The following is a 19,211-nucleotide window of genomic DNA, read 5'->3' as shown; positions in this document are numbered from 1 at the left end:
CAGCACTGCTTTATGACAAAATATTGTAAATATGCCCCTTCATCTAAAATGGAGAGACCATGGAATCATACCATAGATAATTTATTTTTAAAATACCTTTCTTACTGCAATAAAATGAGAGTAGTAATAAGCTGCATAATACAAATGTCAAATCCGTTTGTGGCCAACAAGCAAGAACAAGAAAACGTAATGAGATACAGCAGTAGAGCCCGCCTGACAGTAAATAAAACAAATAGAACACAAAGCAAACATGACTCAAGAAAGGCGGTACGATGGATCACGAAAAGCATTTATTGTGTTCTTCAAAACTGCAGAAACGTATTCATCACAGGCACATCTTATCAACAATTTTAAAGTGAGAACATGGAGTCCAGTTTAACATGGACCGATTTCTACCAGAAATACTTCGATGCAGAGAAGTGTTTGGCAGAGTACTTTAGATCTGAATCTGAATTTGCAAGCGATTCAGTGGTCCAGCCAATGAGTCGGATTTCCAACTTCTTCGCTTCAGGTATGTAAGTTCCTGCCCTTTGTTATCTTTACACTGGAATTGATTCTGTGTAGTTAAAAGAATTTTATGCAAAATCGTTCTGTCTTGAACTTCCTCTATTTCATTAAAAAATGTTGCAAAGCAATTGTAATTGTAGGCAATTTTGACATTTGTGTGAAAACTGGGGGGCATATTTACAAGCCCCTTCCAGCCGCTAAAGGATCACTTTTGGGACACTTCGGTGGCGTAGTGTTCTGTCCCATATCTACAAGGCCATGCAATGCCACTTTGCTTGGTTTTACATGGTCGTGTAGATATGGAGTAAGGCAATGCAGCGCAAGTTGCAGCGTTGCCCCACTCTGCATCAAAAGGTCCTTCCAAGGGTGTTATGGCAGGTGTTTTTAACGTAACACCCATGGATTTTGACACATTCCCAGATTTACAAGGAATTGTAAACCTGGCAATGTGCCAAAAGCCTATGCTTTTTCAGCAGCGCTATTACACCACCGGAGCCTCATTTTTGTGACATTTTGTGTTGCCGTGGGTGTTCCCACGCAACACCCATGGTTTTTGACACTGCTCCAGATTTAAAACATATCGTAGATCTGGGACAGTGACAAAACTAATGCCTTCCCAAAGCAGGCTTAACAAGGAGCAGTGTTTACATTTTTCCTGTTTTTTTACTTTGTCCATGTTTGCTACATTCTGCAGATCCAGCTGAACGAAGAAAACACATCCTTTGATTGTTTTTGTGCAGCAAGATGACCTTTCCTGCACAATAACAATCATGCCAACAACCCAGACACCCTTGCACCATGGTGCAAGGTGCCTGCGTTGGTGCTCGACTGCAGTTTGTGCATCTGCGCTGGCATCAAGGACATTGATGCACCGTATCTGGTAGGTACAGCACATTCCTTTCCTTTTCTTTTGATATACAGCAGCAGAGCTAGAAGGCTTACAGTGCTACTCTACCCCAAAATATTGTAGATATGCCTTCATTTGTCTTATTTTTTTCCTCTTTCTGCGTGCTGCATTCTGCAGCACACATAGAAGAATGACATCGCCATTAATGATTGTTTTTTTGCAGGAAGAAGTCCTTTCCTGGACTAAAACAATCATTCCTACAATGCAGGCACCCTTGCAACATGGTGCAAGGGGGTCTGTATTGGGGAAACAACATTTTCAATGCAGTCATTACATCGCACTACCTTTACATAGCAGTCATTACATCGCAACATCCTTTACATAGCATGTCATTACAACGCAGCCATTACATTGCATGTCACTACAATGCATGTCATTACAACGCATGTCACTACAACGCAGGCATTACATCGCAAGTCATTACAATGCATACCATTACAACGCATAGTACCCTTACACTATCCAACACTTACCCTATTGTTGCACTCACTGGAGTTAGAATAGTAATTTTTACCCCAACACTATCCAACACTTGCCCTGCTGTTGCACTCACCTGAGTTAGAATAGTAATTATTACCCCTATACTATCCAACACTTACCTTAACTGCGATGTGATGACATGCATTCTAACGGTATGTATCGTAAAGGTATAATGCGATGTAATGGAATGCGTTGTAAAGGTAGTTTCTGAAAATGCAATGTAATGGCATGCAATGTAAAAGAATGCTTTGTAAAGGATGTTGTGATGTAAAAACTGCGTTGTAAAGGCATGCATTGTAAATGTATGCGTTGTAACTTCATACATTTCTGTATTGGTGCTAGGAAGCTAATTGTGTGTCAGCACAGAGGAGAGTACAGGGATCTGTCATACTGCTGTAAACACAACGCACCTCTGTACTTTCCTAATAGTGTGGCACATTAAGTTGGCTTGCGGCGCTGCATTATTTTGTGGATAATATGCCTCTGGAACTTTTGTAATGCTTTTGTTATTGACTGAAATTTGGCATACTAATCCTTTGTAAGTGTAGAGTGAATTGAGTCCCGTGTTAAAAAATGTTATGCAACATTTCCATTTGCTAAAATATCCTTGTGATTTACCAGAACAACAATAATTTACACTATTTACTATAATTGTGAAGTCAAAGTAAATATGATTCAACTTCCTCCTGATGTGTTCAGTAACTTGAGTAACATATGGGAAAATACTATCTAAGCTACAGACTTAGGAATAAAAGTTCAACTCATCTATTATTTCAAGCGACAGTTCATGGCATTAAGAGGGGGTAGCAAAACAGCACCACACCTACAAGATATGGCATTGCTGCTCTCTTCCCAAGTGCTGTTGTTCAATTAAGCGGTTTTGCCCCAACCAGATACATTTGCTCCATAGTCCAAAGGTGTGTGCATGTTATCTAGTGTAGCTTTTGTATTGGAAGGGGCCCCTTCTAGTGCACAAAATTCTTCTCAGACAAACTTTAAAACTCTACCCACTTTGCACGTGTTGTACAGTGCAGCATGCACGCACATTTATAAATCTTTGGAGAAATTTTTTTTCCCCTACTCTGCGTGGGACTTAAGAAGTTGCACTACTAGACACAAAGCCCTGTCCATAAATATTAGAAGTTAGGGCTTTCTGTCAAAAACCATGAGTGGTAATGTGGGAACATCCCTGTAATACCCATGGGATGCCGCATTGATGAAAAGTAACGCAAAGCAGTGCAAAGTGCTGCTTTGCATTACGTTTAGGCAACTTCCCAGTTTGGATAGTAAATAACAAATAGTTTCCAATATTTTAAAAGTTCGGCCATCAGGCACGAATGAACTGGGTATAGAGGTCAAATGAAAAATTCCATCAGGACATAATTCTTAATTCATGAGTGGGTGGGCTGTGCAATTCAAAGTTATAAAGACCAGACTACAGTTCTTGGAGCATAATGTGCAATTTTCTGGCAAATACTCACATGGTAACCCCAGTGGGCCGAACAAACAGTCAAGGTACTCAGAGTGGTGCAAGCCACTCCTCCCCCACCCGCCCACCCGCCCCCAACCAATACCCTCCCGCCTACCCCCAACCAGGCATACCCTGCCTTCTGTTTTCTCGCAGCACGACAAGCAGAAACATAAAATCGTATTTAAAATACCATTTTATGTTTCTGCTTCTCGCACTGCGAGAAAGCAGTGGGGCGGTGCTCCTCCGCCTTAATAGAGGAGCCGCCCCTGCATATTTAATGTGATTTTCCACACGAGTGTTGCCAGATGGTGCTTGAATCCCTTTGAAGAGGACATTACTGATCTAGTGAGATCCTAGTGCAGTTGGAGCTTCCTATTTCCAGAAAGTCCTCACACATGCCGAATTTTCACTCCTGTCCTGTAAGAAAGGTTTGTTGTTCCAAGGCCCTGAAATACTTCACATTGTAATATTAACCCCTTGACCGCTGCGAAAATTCCGCCGCGGTGCGGGTGATTTACGGCGTGGGCGTGGTTCGGACGGCCCCCGGCCATCCTCCGCACACGCCCACCGTGACGTCGGATGGCCGCCGGCCGTCCGACGCATGGAAGGGGTTAATGGGTGGAAAAACATTCTAAATTGCTCTGGTGTCACCCAAAATACTGTTCCTTGGCCATCCAGTACTGAAAACCTCCTTGTAACCCAGAACAATAAGTCTTTCTGTCTTATGTTTGAATTGTTTCTATTTGTACTATAGAACATCAAAGGACTTTCTTATACACTCAGTCCTAAATGTCTGTTCCCAGGACTTTGTTCCAGGTTTGAAAGAGCAGATATCCTGACATGCCGCACAACATCTTGAACCTGTTTTTTTTAGAATACCGACTGCTGAGGGAACCTGTTTCAAAAACCTAACCGTGGGATAAAAGGGGGCTCAAGCTATTTTACTAGAAGAAGAGCAGAACACACTAACCTAGAAGAAAATGGTTTGTGTTCCATTGAACTGGTTGAGAAGATGTACAAAAATGTGTTTTGCTAAAACTTCTTTCATTTCAATCAACTTTTACATCAACATCATGTTGCCAAACGATTTAAAATGCTGTCATCACTACATCTGTGAGTCCTTGTTTCAGGAATGCTCCCTTTTCAGATTTATTTATGATAAGAAAGATGTGCCCGGCATTCCAACAATTAAGACCTGTGGGTTTAAATTATTCAATCAATTATCCAGACATGGGGCCCTTTTATGTGTAGGCAGCACTTTCCCTCTTTGTGACCAGTACACCATAAAACAGGTACGCAGGGTGCAAACAGGTAATGTGTGCCCCATGACATAGAATACTCTGTACCCACCTGCAAGGGGATTAGAGATCCCCTTGCAGGTGGGTACAGTGAATGACTGCACCTGCCTGCAAGGGGATGTCTGCGGGGTCCATTGGACCCCCTTTGCCCCTTCCAGAGGGCTGAAATCAGGGAACGCACTGATAGTGCGCCCCATGTCAGTGTGCCCCTACAAGCGTCTTCGCCTCTGCGCCAGTGTCTATAATACCAGACAAAAAATTCAAATAAATTAATTGAGGCTATGACTTGAAATGAGCGTTCGGATGTGACTTTATTGAAATATAGGTTAATGTGATGGGACATTGTACAGTATATAGGAGTAAGTGAATGTACCCTATCATTAAACTTTAGGATATTAGATCCTCAGCATCACTTTTGTTTGTGCGCATATTTACAGCCCAGATAGTGGAGGATTACTTGGGCAAACCACTTGTATATTTGGAGCATCTATTATACGGCATGGGTGCAGAGGCAAAGGGATTCCATCATTTGCAAGGGGCCACCCCCAGACACAAATGAGGGAATGCCCACTTGAGAAAGCACTGTATGTGCACCAGCGCTTTCAGTATTACAGAAGGGACACCACAAGCATCTGGTGCCAAGGTGCCCCAGGGGCGCGCAAATCGAGCACAAACACACGTTGCGCCCCGGAGCACTTTGTGTAATACCATTCCTGATATCCAGAGCATGTCTTGACTCAGCATGCATCCAGCTTTGACATTGCCTCAATAAGCAGCACACTGTGGGGAATATTTACAAGGTCCCTGTGTCACCAGAGTGTCACTGTTCGGAACACTCCAGTGGCGCTGTGTCCTGCTCTACAATTACAAGGCAGCGCTAAGCCACTTTGTGCAGCTTAACACAGTCTTGTGAATATTGTTCCCTTTGATGTAATTTTCTGTGTTAAAGGAGCATGCAGTAGGTGTTGCTGTGGGTATTCTCAGCAACACCTATGACTTTTCCACACTGCCTCAGATTTACAAGGAATCGTAGATCTGAGGCAGTGCCAAAAACATATGCCTTCCCAGGGGAGGTATAACGGTGGTGCAATGAGGAGAAATACTTTTATTTCTCCTAATTTTTTTCTCTTTCTATGTGTGCTGCATTCTGCTAAGCCTTTTTTTTTTGTCTATTTGGGGTAGTTCAGCTTTGGCCCCTGTAACATTGTAGTGTAGCTCCTATCTTCCCAATAGGCTCTGCGCATTGGAATAATACCTACAGCAGTAAAGGCCTAGGCCAGACGTTAACTAGGTCTACTACTGTCGATACTAGACTTAAGTTTTGGGTTTGCCAGCGTAGCTCAGAGTTCGCTAGAAACTTTCTCGAATGTTCAAGGAGGAATTAACTTCCCTGATTAGACAAGAAGGGATTTAGTTTCTGACAACCATAGAACATGACAACTTTGCTCTCCCCTAATCAAGAGTCAATCTCGAGAGTCGTGTGAGCACAAGGCAATTATTTTACTCAGTCAGTACGTGCATTCTTAGTCTCATCAGATTGTAGAGAAAAGGAAGAGACGGGCGTGTTCAATAAAAAGGTGTTATTTATTGATCAGTCTCTTTTCTCGTACAAGAGAAATGGATCGATATTATTGCAATACTTATAGTTAAGTAAAGTGCATACATTAAAAGCAATAGTATAAAATAATACTGTAAAAACATTGATATGGTTTCTGAGCCATATGATGTTTAAAATGATTAAAATATATTTACATACACATATACATTTGACTAAACGTACTCAACTGGTGTTTCTAAATACGCCTACCCCGTGTACCTGACCTAAGTCTAATGCGTGGGCGGGAATAGAAAGTTACAGTTTAAGTTAAGTTTGTTTTTGCCAAGTGAATAACTAAAGAATTCTCTGTGAGGGGTTATTCAGTTCTGTACCTGGAATTTAGGATGAATGAGGAATGGTATCTCTTTCTCTGCTCTCGATATTCCAGGCCGCCTGCGAGGGCTGCCCGAAAGCGCCGGTGCTGGGTCTCTCGGCTTGAGATAGCAGCGCGTCTCTCAGCGCGTCAGGAAGGCGGGGCTGCGCCAGCGGGGTCTGCTCTGCTTCTGGGCTTCGGCAAGTATGGCTGCTCCGTCTCGTCACCACGCGTGTGTTTGCATAGGGCAAGATCGGCAATATTTATACCTTAAAGGTGCCGAGATTGACGTAAGGATGGACATAGATACGTCAATAAAGATGTCATACGACTTGCTCGTTAGCACATTCTTTACTAAAGTTCTCTGTGAAATCAAAACAATGGCCGCACGGATTTTCCAGGTTGTCATAGGTTTGATTTGTTATGAGAACGTCGCATGCCTTATCAGGGGCTGGAGGAATGTCGCTTGTCTAATTAGATCTCAAGCGTTATGACCTAATCAGATAACACGTTCCTGTGCCGTAGTGTGACTGCGTCAGATAACGGTATCTGCATCATGGGGGCTTTTCTTGCCTCATGGGCTGACTGTTAGTTAACTTGATAGTTAGTTTAACCAGAACAGGGTCAGGAATAGGGGGATTGATTCAGAACCTATAGGAATACACGACACCCACTCCACGCTAACTATGGTCATATTTACTAATCTATGCATAGTATAACATAGTACAACATACTATAGAGTATAGTGTATACCGTACCACCCCAAAATACATAAAAGCATTTTGAAATTTTCAAATATACTGAAAAATTGCAGTCATATATATTGTATGCACTTAAGCTATGAATTAAATGCAAAAGTAAACACGCATTTGTATGCATTATTGCTAATTTGGTATTTGAGAAATACACATGAAATGGCTCTTAATATGGCTATACAGAAAGGAAGTCCGAGACCATTTCATCACATAATAAAATATTTATGAACATACCAGCGGGCAACTAAAGTTTATAAAGTATCTAAAAAATAGAAATCTTAGTTCTCTAGGAATAGTTTCTTACTTTAAGCAGAAGATAAGTGTCCCGAAAATTTTGTAAAAAATAATTTGGGGCTGCTAAAAAATTGCTGTCCGTGAACTGGTGGGAAAAAATTGTTCATGTGACTTTATTTTTAAAGTTGAAGGCCGAATTCAGGGAACGCCGTGTGCGAGCTTGTTCAAAAGTCTCTATTTCTGTTCTGGAGAGAACATCATATCATTAAGGCTTTCGAAAAAACTGTCAACAGCTTCATGGAAAAGTTCCACTAAGTCGGAAATAGGTGTAACCATGCATTTGTGCGCATGATTGTCTCCATTGACATTCTGATTTGCATTGCTGACAGAAGGTCGTACCTGATCGATGCTGCTTTCATCTTGAACTTCACTACTCTTCAATCGTAGTGGTGAAGATTCCACAAATGCCGTCATCAGGATTGGCAGCCTTTGAGGGCAGCACAAAGCGTGAACCTTGGTAGGAACCAACAATGTATCTGCATCCACTGGCGCATCCGATTGTAGCGTCAGACAGGTGTCTAACACGCATTCTTCTCCGCATAGCAGGCACCTTAATACAGGTAAAACACACCTTTGCCACATTGGTCGAAATTATAGAAACCAAGTCATGTTCAGGTCTCTAAGCCGGGAGAGTCCCAGGATTTTTGATATCCGGTCCCGGTATCCAATGGCTAGGATCGTATCTTCCATTGTCGCGAGAGTTTGATCTGTGACATGGGTTGCCATAACGAAAAATAAGGACTAAGAATAGGATTCCTGCAATTAGTCCCAGGATCAGGGGAAGTCCGCCAAAAATCGAATGGACGAAATCTGGAAAAATACCCAGTATGGCTTTGAATGGTGTTAATGCCATCGAAAATACTGTCTTAAATACCTGTGAGACCCCATTGGTATCAGAAATATTTAAGATTTCGCTCAGGATTTCCGCGAAATGTACGGGGGAATTAGTTGATAATAATGTATGTATCTCTGCAGTCGTCCTTGGGACTTGTAGATCATACGTTTCTTTTGATGACGTGAGCCTTGTAGGCGTCTGAAGAAGCACTGTTTTCATTCTGCTTAAAGTATCTATTCGAATAGAAGTAATTTTCAAATTGGGCCATGCCCTTGCCTCCCTGTCTGGAAAGGAGCTGGGGAACAAAGAACGTCCACAGCACTTGACCTTCGCAGTCGTAGTGACTAGATAAGGAGTCCCGGGCATAAGACTACAACATCTGCGGTCTACAATAAGAATGTAACTCCCATTATAGAGTCTTTGAAAGAATGGTTCTATTTCAGTTGCAGGTGTGCCTTGCTGGTGACATGAAAGGTTGTATGAATTCCCTTCACAGGCTCCATGCAAACTAATTCCGTTACACAGAAGCGTGCCGCTTAGTGACATAGCACAATTGTTGCCACTAAGAAACACTTTCTGTCCTTTATTACTGACACATGCATGTGAATAGGGCAGGTTCCAAGTTGTTTTAAGGTACCCCTTTCCCAATTTCTCGTACATGCCAGCCTGTATATATTTTTGGCAGTATTGAAACCTGAAGGTTGAGATTGGAATATTTATGATTCCGTGGATTATCCATTCACTGACAGGTCGTTCTGACATTGTCATTGGTAATCTTTCTAGTTTTTCAATGCTCAAGATTGTATAATCAGCACCCTTTTGCGCCATACCGATTTGTCTATCAGTAAGGTTAAAGATTTGGAATAGTGACGTTGTGTTGATTAAACGCCAAGGCACATAGCCTGAACGCAGATTTTGTAACGTCCAGCCAAGCTGTACAATAGAACGCAATTGTGACTGTCCATGTTGTAATAACAGTAAGTCTTGCGATAATATATCGATTGCTGAAGACACAATGCTGTCCAATGAAAAAATTCTGGAGGACAGAGTCATTAACCCATTGTCCACTACAGAAAGTGATTTTTCCAAATTGATACGGTCAATTTCCCGTATTCTTTCTGCTGTTTCAATTTGAGTAACCTTCCAGGCCTCATTGTATGCTGCATATACAGAGGCTGCTATGAAACGCTTTTGACGCTGTTTGCGTGGTCCCATTATGAAATCACGCAAGTCAGCACCATCAGTAAGTAAAGTTAGGTGTTGTTTAATTTCAGGCAGTGTGGAAGTTTGTAGCCATTGAAGGCATAATTTGCCCACACTGTAGGTTGTTATTATCCCTGGGTGATGTCTTTGGGGATATCTAGGGTCTGGCCTGGTCATTTTGAACCCCTGTGTTTTATTCAGGAATCTGTCTTGACAGTTATTTGTATCTGTGGGCCAGATCAACCATTGTTTCCAATCAGGATGTGTTCTGTTTTGGTTTAATATATGGTTTACGTCTATCCCTTCATCTGTATCAGAGCTATTGCTAAACATTGTTGGCTTTGGAATAGACGGTTTATTTAAATCTTTGATTTTGGCTAGGCCAAGACAGGTGGTTTGTTGGACAGTGTCATTTAAAAATATCATTTGTTCTGGGATCATGCAGGCTCTAAACAAAGCTTCTAAACCCTGTACTTGCCATTCTTTTGTACCCCAAACACTTTTCAAATCAACATTTTTGTCCCAATAATCAAATCCAAAAGTATTCATTTTTTCGAAGAATGAGTCTGAATATATCAACTTTGTGTTGGTTATCATGGTTTTCATCCCTGTCTTGTTTGACAATTTAAAATAAAATGTTTCAGCATTACTTGTGTTAAAACCTGAAAAATATGAATATTTGTCATAAACGGTTCTTGAGCTCCCTTTTGGAGGTGTAGCACAATGTTCCCATTGATTATAATTTAAAACATTTCTAGGTTGTGCAGATTTATGCAAAAAATGGTTACCATAGTGGTTATAGCAATACATACTATCATAATTTGTAGAACCTTGCAAATAATCATGTTTTGTAAATTTAGCAGACATTACTAAGTCAGACATCATGTTATTAATGCTTTCGAAGTCCCAATCATCAGCAAATGAGTTTGGTTTTGCAAAGTCACTCAATGAGATCTTAATTTGGTGTGGATATTTCAGGATCTCGACCGGACCATAAATTTCATAGTCAGTGTTGTCCCAGGCTACCCCACCAGGTATAGGATTGGCTGTGAAGTTGGCTGAAGAAAGTTCTCTTTTCTCGACGTGTGAAGATGTGTGTGGTTTGAGGATCAAGTTGATGTTCTGACTTGCTGTGTCCATTTTAGCATATTTTCCCTCAATGAAGCGTCCCAAAGTTAATACCATGATGAGCCAAAGTATGAGGATAAATGCACCAAAACCCACCCAAAATTCAATCCATGGAGAAATCAGATATGTTTCTTTCAGTTGGTTCAAAAGTTCTTTAGCTTTGTCTTTAAAGGTTTTTGATGATGGCTGTGTCTTTGATTCACTGAGGCTTTCAGAGGAATCATCGAAGTTTATGAAGTAGCCGGATGCAGTTCTGTCAATTGTTCCAATTGCTTCAGGATTTTTGTTTCTTGCATTTTCACTTGGTACTTCATTGTAGATTGGTGTGTCTCTGCTAAATGTTTTTATTTGGGTTTTCAGAGGTCTGAGTTCTATTGCATTGTTGGATAGTCCTTGTTGTTCTTCTGTAGGCGTTTCGAATGTGATGAGCCTCTTTGTTAGGACCTCTGTACTGGTAGCAAACCTTGGTGTTCTGCTACTTATTGGGAGTCCACTTGGCCTACTGTTTGTTATCGGCCACATGTTGTGGTTTTACCAGGTCGATGGATACAACTCGGTTCTCCTTTTTTCCAGCAAGTGGCGGTAGTACAACTGATCTTGTCCCGTTGACAGACAAGACAGGAACTGCTTTTCTGTAAGAAGGCCCAAATTCCTTCTTTACCGCGATCTTCTCCCTGACTAGATCCCCGACTTTTGGAATCCAGACAGGTCTTGCTGGGACAGGTGGTGATTCTTCAGTGGTTGTTGGCTGTTGTTTCAACTGTATGTTGCTCAGGTCTTTTCTTGTTTTGTTTAAGTCCTGCAAAATAGCCAAACGGTCTTTGACATCAAAGCTTTTTTCTTTAACCACTGAAGTCTGACTGTCGAGGTCAGAGATAATCATTCTAGTTCCAAATAATAATTCGTACGGACTGAATCCCTTCAGAGAATTTCTTGGCAAGTTATTTAGACTACGTTGGACACTTATTAGATGTTTGACCCACCCAGCTCCCGAACCTAATATCCTTTCCATTATAGATTGCTTTCTGCCTTGGTTTTTTCTTTACACCATCCCGTACCCTCAGGAAGGGAGTGAGAAGATTCCCGCTGGACTGTGCTCATTCGGCCATGTTTCCCCCCAGGCTGGTGGGCTATAGTGAAAACAATGGTCGAACGTAGCATGCTCTTAGCGTATATGCCATTTAGACTCGCAAATCTTTGTATAACAGTCCGGACGTCAGCCGAGTGCTGAGGATCTACATTATAAGTGGAAACTAGCCTGTATATGTTAATCGCAAGCCCTGCTTTTTATTGGTCATAGTATCTGCCTTGATACGACGAGGTATTAAACTGTTTCTCTCCCCACTGCGATCTCTGTTGCAGTTTGGGCAGTTTTTTACAAACATGGTGTAATGCAGGCTCATGCCTGGCCACCAGTACCGTGATTGTAATTCTTCCAGAGAATCTTTTATTTTAAGGTGTCTGAGACCCTCGCCCATATGTGCGTCTGCGATTAACAAGCTTCTCCTGTCCATGTTTGGAATCACTCTATCCCCCACTCCAGGGATTCGAGCAAAAGGGACGGAGTTTGCATCGATTATGTATGTGTAATTGAGTGGATAGTTGATCGGTAACGCTGAGCAGTCGCCTTTTGATGACGTTTTCACCGCCAGCAATGTTTCACCGTCAATGTATTTTAATGTACGCTTTTTTCGAACTACGGGAGCCGATTTAGTGGCTGCCGCTGCGGCTGCTTCAGCCAATGAATTCCCTACAACGTGAACGCCATCACGCTGATGACTCAGTGTGTGTGTCACGTGAGTCTTTGGTAGTTCTTTTTGTAAAAGAGCTATTTGTTCCCAGAGCAATTTCTGCTTTATTGGTGCATCTGTGTCATCTTTGTAACCGTTCTGAATCCATGTCTGCAAATCCTTGTTATATGATTTGACGCAGTAATATGAATCTGACACTATAAGTGTCGGGAATTCGCGATCCGCATTATCTAGCGCCATTTTCAAAGCTATTATTTCAGTTTGTTGTTCTGAATTAGTTTCTACTGAGTGTGATTTTGTTAATAGAGGTCTTAGTTTACCTCCGCGCCACACTTCTTTTGTAATCTCACATGTGGGGTTGTATGCTTGTTCTCCCCAAACGGAGGGTTGAGCATGTCCGTCTGTATAGATTACACAGGCGTAATGTCGTAGAGGCAGAATGTCGATTGGCAGAGGATACGTCTTTTCATATTTTAGATTTTTTAATTCTTCTAGTTCTTTAAAAAATTGTCAACCAGGCTATACTTGATAATTCATATCCTACGTATAAGACTGTTAAATGAGCAATTCTGGACTTTTTAAAGTTGAATTTGTAACCCTCTGCTGCGAACCCAAGTATTATGGTGTTTACTCTTTTCAAGTGAGTCTCCAAGTCATCATCTGTTAAGTAAATGTCATCGACATAAGATAATGCTTCATCATCATATAGTTGTAGTAATTCTGTTACTCTCGCTGAGAATACCCCCGGGCTGTTCTTGTACCCCTGGGCTAACCGACAGAATTGTTTTTGAGTGCCATTTACTGAGAATGCAGTTAAATATCTGCTCTCTGGTGCTATGTTTTGACAAAAGAATCCATTGGAGATGTCCAAGGTAGTTTTGTATTTTTTGCGCACTATGTTATTCATTAGTGCAGCACTGTGTGAGTTTTGCACTGCAAAGGTTTTGCAACATGTGTTAAGGTGTCGGTAATCCAAAACTAGACGATATGAATTGTCTGGTTTGGAGACCGGAAACAAAGGATTGTTCATTTGTGAGGTGCAAGTTTCAATCACCCCCTGGTATTCTAGCTGATCTAGTATTTCATTTACCTGTTTTTTAGCTTCTTGCTTAATTGGGTACTGCCTTTGTGCAGTAGGTTGTGATTTTAACTGGATTTTGTGAGGAGGAGAATCCTCATCCCATCCTACATGATTTTTATATAAAGCAGGTGCTAAGGCCACTGCCCACTTTCTAGCAAGTGTGTATTTTTTATGAATCGGGATTTGATTCGAGAAGGCAGGCATAATTACTTCTTCGCCATGAGGGCACTCCCTGACAAACTCTGGTGGCCAGTCTTTTTCAGCTAGAAGGATGTCATAACCCTTGGAGAGGTTATCCCAAAATAGTCCCCTTATTTTCCTAGTCTTATCTCCATCTATACGTAATGTTATCTCGTATATCTTGTGGGGTTTGCTAACTCTGGTGTCTGCTGTTTCCACTTGAAGATATTCATTCGTGTCCACTGTCTCCAGATGATTCATAAGGACTTTGCGAGCTATGCTCACCTCTGCTGCGCTGTCTAGCATTGTCTGAGCCCACTCTCCGTTTTTCAGTTGTGTCCTCAGTATTCTCGGCATTGTTAACTACCTTGATACTGGCTACCTTCTTTTTTGGAAATTGTAATTTCTTTTTTAGCTGAGCAGGTTCCTTGTCTTTGGACTTGGCGTGCTCTTCTCTTTGTTCTGATCGTCCTCTTCTTTCCGATTTCTGCGAGGAATTCTGAAAAGATTGAGAGGGACGTGTATCAATGTCTTGATATCTATCAGGTTTTTTAATATTATCCCTATTTCTAAGGTTATATCTATTCCCAGAGGGGTCACTCTGCGGTGACCTCTGTCTTCGGTTTGGAGATTTTTCTCTTCGCCTAGGAGACCTTCCTCTGGACTGGAATTTCTTTTCTTTTGGATCGGATTGTTTGTTTCCATCCCAGTTCTTTTTTGGTGAATTGTTATTAAAAAATATTTTTTCTGGACCTTCAGTCAGTTGCGGTTTTACTGGTATTCCACCTAAACTATCTCTGCCTAGTTCTTCATAGGATTTTTCTATGATTCTGGCAATTTCAGCTGGTTGGTCTGCTATATCTGTCTCTTTTAACCTCTGGCGGATCGCCACGTTTGCTGCTTCACCTTTTATATTGGCTAATAATATAGCCGAGACCTGCTTGAAGTCTTTCAGTAATTTCATACCAAGAGTTAAAGCTGGTTCTGGACCGTATTCATCTTGAATTTGTTTTAGCACATCTGGTATTACCGAAATGGATGGAACACCGTGCGTTTTTGTGTAGATTGAAGCAGAGACTGTACCCCAAGTGTCACAGTCCTCTATGTGTGGTGCGATTCCCATTGGGAGACATATAGTCAGAATCCTGTGTTTTTCTAGCGGGGTGGTGTCAGGAAACACCGCCTCTATTTGGGTGATTTTCTGTGCCAACCAGAATGGTATCTGTTCCCGTTTAGCCGGAACTTTACCTAGGCAGGATTGGATGTTCTGTGGTGTAATTTTGTTTGTGTTCCCCTGGTGAGGGGTCAGCTGTGGAAGTTTAATCGCTGGCTGAATTGTTGAAGTCCGCATTACATACTGGACTAATTGTCTATGAATTTTTAGTAACTGTTTTAGCTGTATTAACAGCTCTCCTGTAGACATCCCTTCGATGTCTGGGTGTGGTGTGTATCCGGCTAAGACCGGCCACGTTGCTCCTGGTCTACCTAAAGGACCGAGCCTGGTGATGTGATTATTGTGTTTTAGGGCGCCATCAAATAAGAGCAAATGCTCTTGGAATTTGAGTGGTACTTCCACCTCCTCGAAAGGAGTGTACTCATTAGGAGGTTCCTCTATTTTGTAATAGTGGAAGTACTTTGTTACAGCATTTGCTGCTGGAAAATGTATCCATGAATAGTATACCTCTGTCTGCCGATATTCGTGTGCCTCAATTACGAATATGACTGTGCCACCTCTAGGTGTCAGTCCATTTTCTATAAGCTTTAGGGTTATAGATCTCCTTTTGATGACCGGGATGAGTATTATATCCCCGTCAGCAGCCTGCATGGTAGCATCAGCTGCTGCGAGTTCAGTTGCTAATCTAACTGCCTCTCTTTCTTCATCACTTTCTGACATTTTACTGTTAGAAAGGTTATTCTTTTTGTTTGCAGATCAGGTTTCTTATGGAAACAGAGATTAGATGCACAATATTTTGGAACTGTGTATCCTTCAACGTTGACTATACCAAGAACCATACATAGGAGTTCCCTCCTGCGAGGTTTTGGAGGATATAACCTTTCACCCACTCCAGACGTCTTTGGAGTATGTGGGAAAAGGGGTCTGAGTGAGAAAGCACGACTGAGTTACTCTAAATGTCTTACGTTAGTTTTATCGCCCTTTCCAAACACGTTGGGCGCCATGTAGTGTAGCTCCTATCTTCCCAATAGGCTCTGCGCATTGGAATAATACCTACAGCAGTAAAGGCCTAGGCCAGACGTTAACTAGGTCTACTACTGTCGATACTAGACTTAAGTTTTGGGTTTGCCAGCGTAGCTCAGAGTTCGCTAGAAACTTTCTCGAATGTTCAAGGAGGAATTAACTTCCCTGATTAGACAAGAAGGGATTTAGTTTCTGACAACCATAGAACATGACAACTTTGCTCTCCCCTAATCAAGAGTCAATCTCGAGAGTCGTGTGAGCACAAGGCAATTATTTTACTCAGTCAGTACGTGCATTCTTAGTCTCATCAGATTGTAGAGAAAAGGAAGAGACGCGCGTGTTCAATAAAAAGGTGTTATTTATTGATCAGTCTCTTTTCTCGTACAAGAGAAATGGATCGATATTATTGCAATACTTATAGTTAAGTAAAGTGCATACATTAAAAGCAATAGTATAAAATAATACTGTAAAAACATTGATATGGTTTCTGAGCCATATGATGTTTAAAATTATTAAAATATATTTACATACACATATACATTTGACTAAACGTACTCAACTGGTGTTTCTAAATACGCCTACCCCGTGTACCTGACCTAAGTCTAATGCGTGGGCGGGAATAGAAAGTTACAGTTTAAGTTAAGTTTGTTTTTGCCAAGTGAATAACTAAAGAATTCTCTGTGAGGGGTTATTCAGTTCTGTACCTGGAATTTAGGATGAATGAGGAATGGTATCTCTTTCTCTGCTCTCGATATTCCAGGCCGCCTGCGAGGGCTGCCCGAAAGCGCCGGTGCTGGGTCTCTAGGCTTGAGATAGCAGCGCGTCTCTCAGCGCGTCAGGAAGGCGGGGCTGCGCCAGCGGGGTCTGCTCTGCTTCTGGGCTTCGGCAAGTATGGCTGCTCCGTCTCGTCACCACGCGTGTGTTTGCATAGGGCAAGATCGGCAATATTTATACCTTAAAGGTGCCGAGATTGACGTAAGGATGGACATAGATACGTCAATAAAGATGTCATACGACTTGCTCGTTAGCACATTCTTTACTAAAGTTCTCTGTGAAATCAAAACAATGGCCGCACGGATTTTCCAGGTTGTCATAGGTTTGATTTGTTATGAGAACGTCGTATGCCTTATCAGGGGCTGGAGGAATGTCGCTTGTCTAATTAGATCTCAAGCGTTATGACCTAATCAGATAACACGTTCCTGTGCCGTAGTGTGACTGCGTCAGATAACGGTATCTGCATCATGGGGGCTTTTCTTGCCTCATGGGCTGACTGTTAGTTAACTTGATAGTTAGTTTAACCAGAACAGGGTCAGGAATAGGGGGATTGATTCAGAACCTATAGGAATACACGACAACATTTTGTCTACGTAAAGTATCCACCCCAAATTTGCGTCCTTTTCTTCCAACATCCTGAAGTGTTGGGAACAATGGGGAAAAATTGCTGCAGAAGAAAGCGCCTGTTTTTTTTCACAGCAAATGGTATCAACAAAGGGTTTTTGGTGCTGAAATCACCATATTCCCAGCTTTCAGGGACAGGCAGACTTTTGTCAGAAAACTAAAATGTTCTACACATTTTTGGCATTTTACTGGGACATAGCCTATTTTTACTATTTTTTGCACTTCAAGCCTCCTTCCAGTTAGTGGTAGGAATGTGTATGAAAGCAATAATGGATCCTGGAAAGCTATACATTTCTGAAAAATTATCAAAATTCTGAATTTAGAAAGGGGTGATTTGTGTTGATCCCTCAAGATTTTCCTATAGAACCTAACAGTTGAAAAAAGAAAATATTGAAATAGAGTAGAAAAAACAGCTGTTTGTGACAAAGTTTTTCAACTGTAACTTCTTTTGAGTATTGCAGATTTTTAAAAGTAATATACTGTTATGTTTGCTGGACCTTTCTGGTTGTGGTGATATATAGGAATTGTAGGTTCACCAAGAACCCGAGTTACCCAGAGCCAATAACTGAGTTGTACCTTGTGATGGGTTTTCATTGTGTAAAATATAAAGAGTGAAAAATAGGTATCAAGGACACCTATGTATTTCTGAAATGGGAACAAAATGTAGAGTTTAGAAGTAGGAGTTATTTGCAAATCTCCGAAATTGTGGATACCCATACTATCATGTGAATTAGGGGACATTTTTCAAAGTTACATATTGTCTTACATTTGGAAGGCAGAAATGCATAGAAAGTCAGTAGGTGATAACACTTGTTCTACACTTCTGTGTTTACCTAAATCTCCAAATAAAAATGGTATTTCACTTGTTTGGGTAGGCCTAGTGCAGGCCATAGCAAACAGCCCAAAACCCAACATGGACATATCAAATTTTTCCAGTAGCGGCTTGTGGAGGGAGTGCCGCAGGGCGTTTTAACAGGGTGGGGGAGGCGCAGGGTGGGGGTAGTAAACTCCAGCTCATGGCCGACTGGAGTAATGTAAATAAATAAACAAGTAAAACAAATTTCATTGCGCAAGCTGAAACGCCAAATGCGTTTCAGCGCGTGCAATGAAATTCCTTTGATTTAGTTATTTATTTACATTACTCCGGTCGGCCATGAGCCGAAGTTTACTACCCCCCACCCTGCCCCTCCCCAGCCCCTCCCTACCCCACTGCCCCACGGCACTCCCTCCACGAGCCGCTACTGCATTTACTTAGTGAAAATTGACCCTTCTTTCACAGTGTACCTAGCTGTGGAGTTTTGACCCTAGCTCAGCCAGCACTTGGGGAAACCTAGCAAACCTGTACATTTTTAAAAGCTAGATATCCTGGGGAAACAAGGATGGGGTGACTTGTGTGGCTCTCACCAAGTTCTAGTACCCAGAATCAGTTTCAAACCTCAAACTTTGTAAGAAAACAACACATTTCTTCACTTTTCTGTGATGGAAAGTTCTGAAAACTGCAGGGAGTCACAAGGTTCTACCCACCCAGCATTACCCCAAGTCTCCTGATAAAAATAGTACTTCACTTGTGTGGGTAGACCTAGTGCTCATGACAGGAAATGGCCCGAAACGCAACCTGGGCACATCACATTTTTACAGTGAAAATCAACCCATTTTCCGCAATCTGCCTAGCTGTAGATCTTGGAACCTCCCTCAGCTGGCACTTAGGGAAACCTAGCAAACCCATAAATTTTTTTATAACTAGACACCCAGGGGAATCCAGAATGGGGTGACTTGTATCGGTTTCATCAGTTTCTGTTACCCAGAATCCCTTGCA

General features: G+C 41.7%; 1 protein-coding gene across 1 annotated transcript in view; it reads left to right on the top strand.

Moving 5' to 3' along the window:
* Positions 1 to 343: 343 nt before the first annotated feature.
* Positions 344 to 19,211, top strand: part of LOC144825082 (nicotinamide N-methyltransferase-like) — a 440,424-nt gene continuing 421,556 nt past the window's right edge. Inside the window, exon 1 of the mRNA XM_078683987.1 lies at positions 344 to 511. Coding sequence (XP_078540113.1) covers positions 364 to 511 — 148 coding nt within the window. The 5' untranslated portion in view covers positions 344 to 363. The remainder of the gene's footprint in view (positions 512 to 19,211) is intronic.

This window comes from Lissotriton helveticus, chromosome 3_1 (assembly GCF_964261635.1).
Source record: "Lissotriton helveticus chromosome 3_1, aLisHel1.1, whole genome shotgun sequence".
Taxonomy (NCBI): domain Eukaryota; kingdom Metazoa; phylum Chordata; class Amphibia; order Caudata; family Salamandridae; genus Lissotriton; species Lissotriton helveticus.
This window is presented reverse-complemented; position numbering and strand designations above follow the sequence as displayed.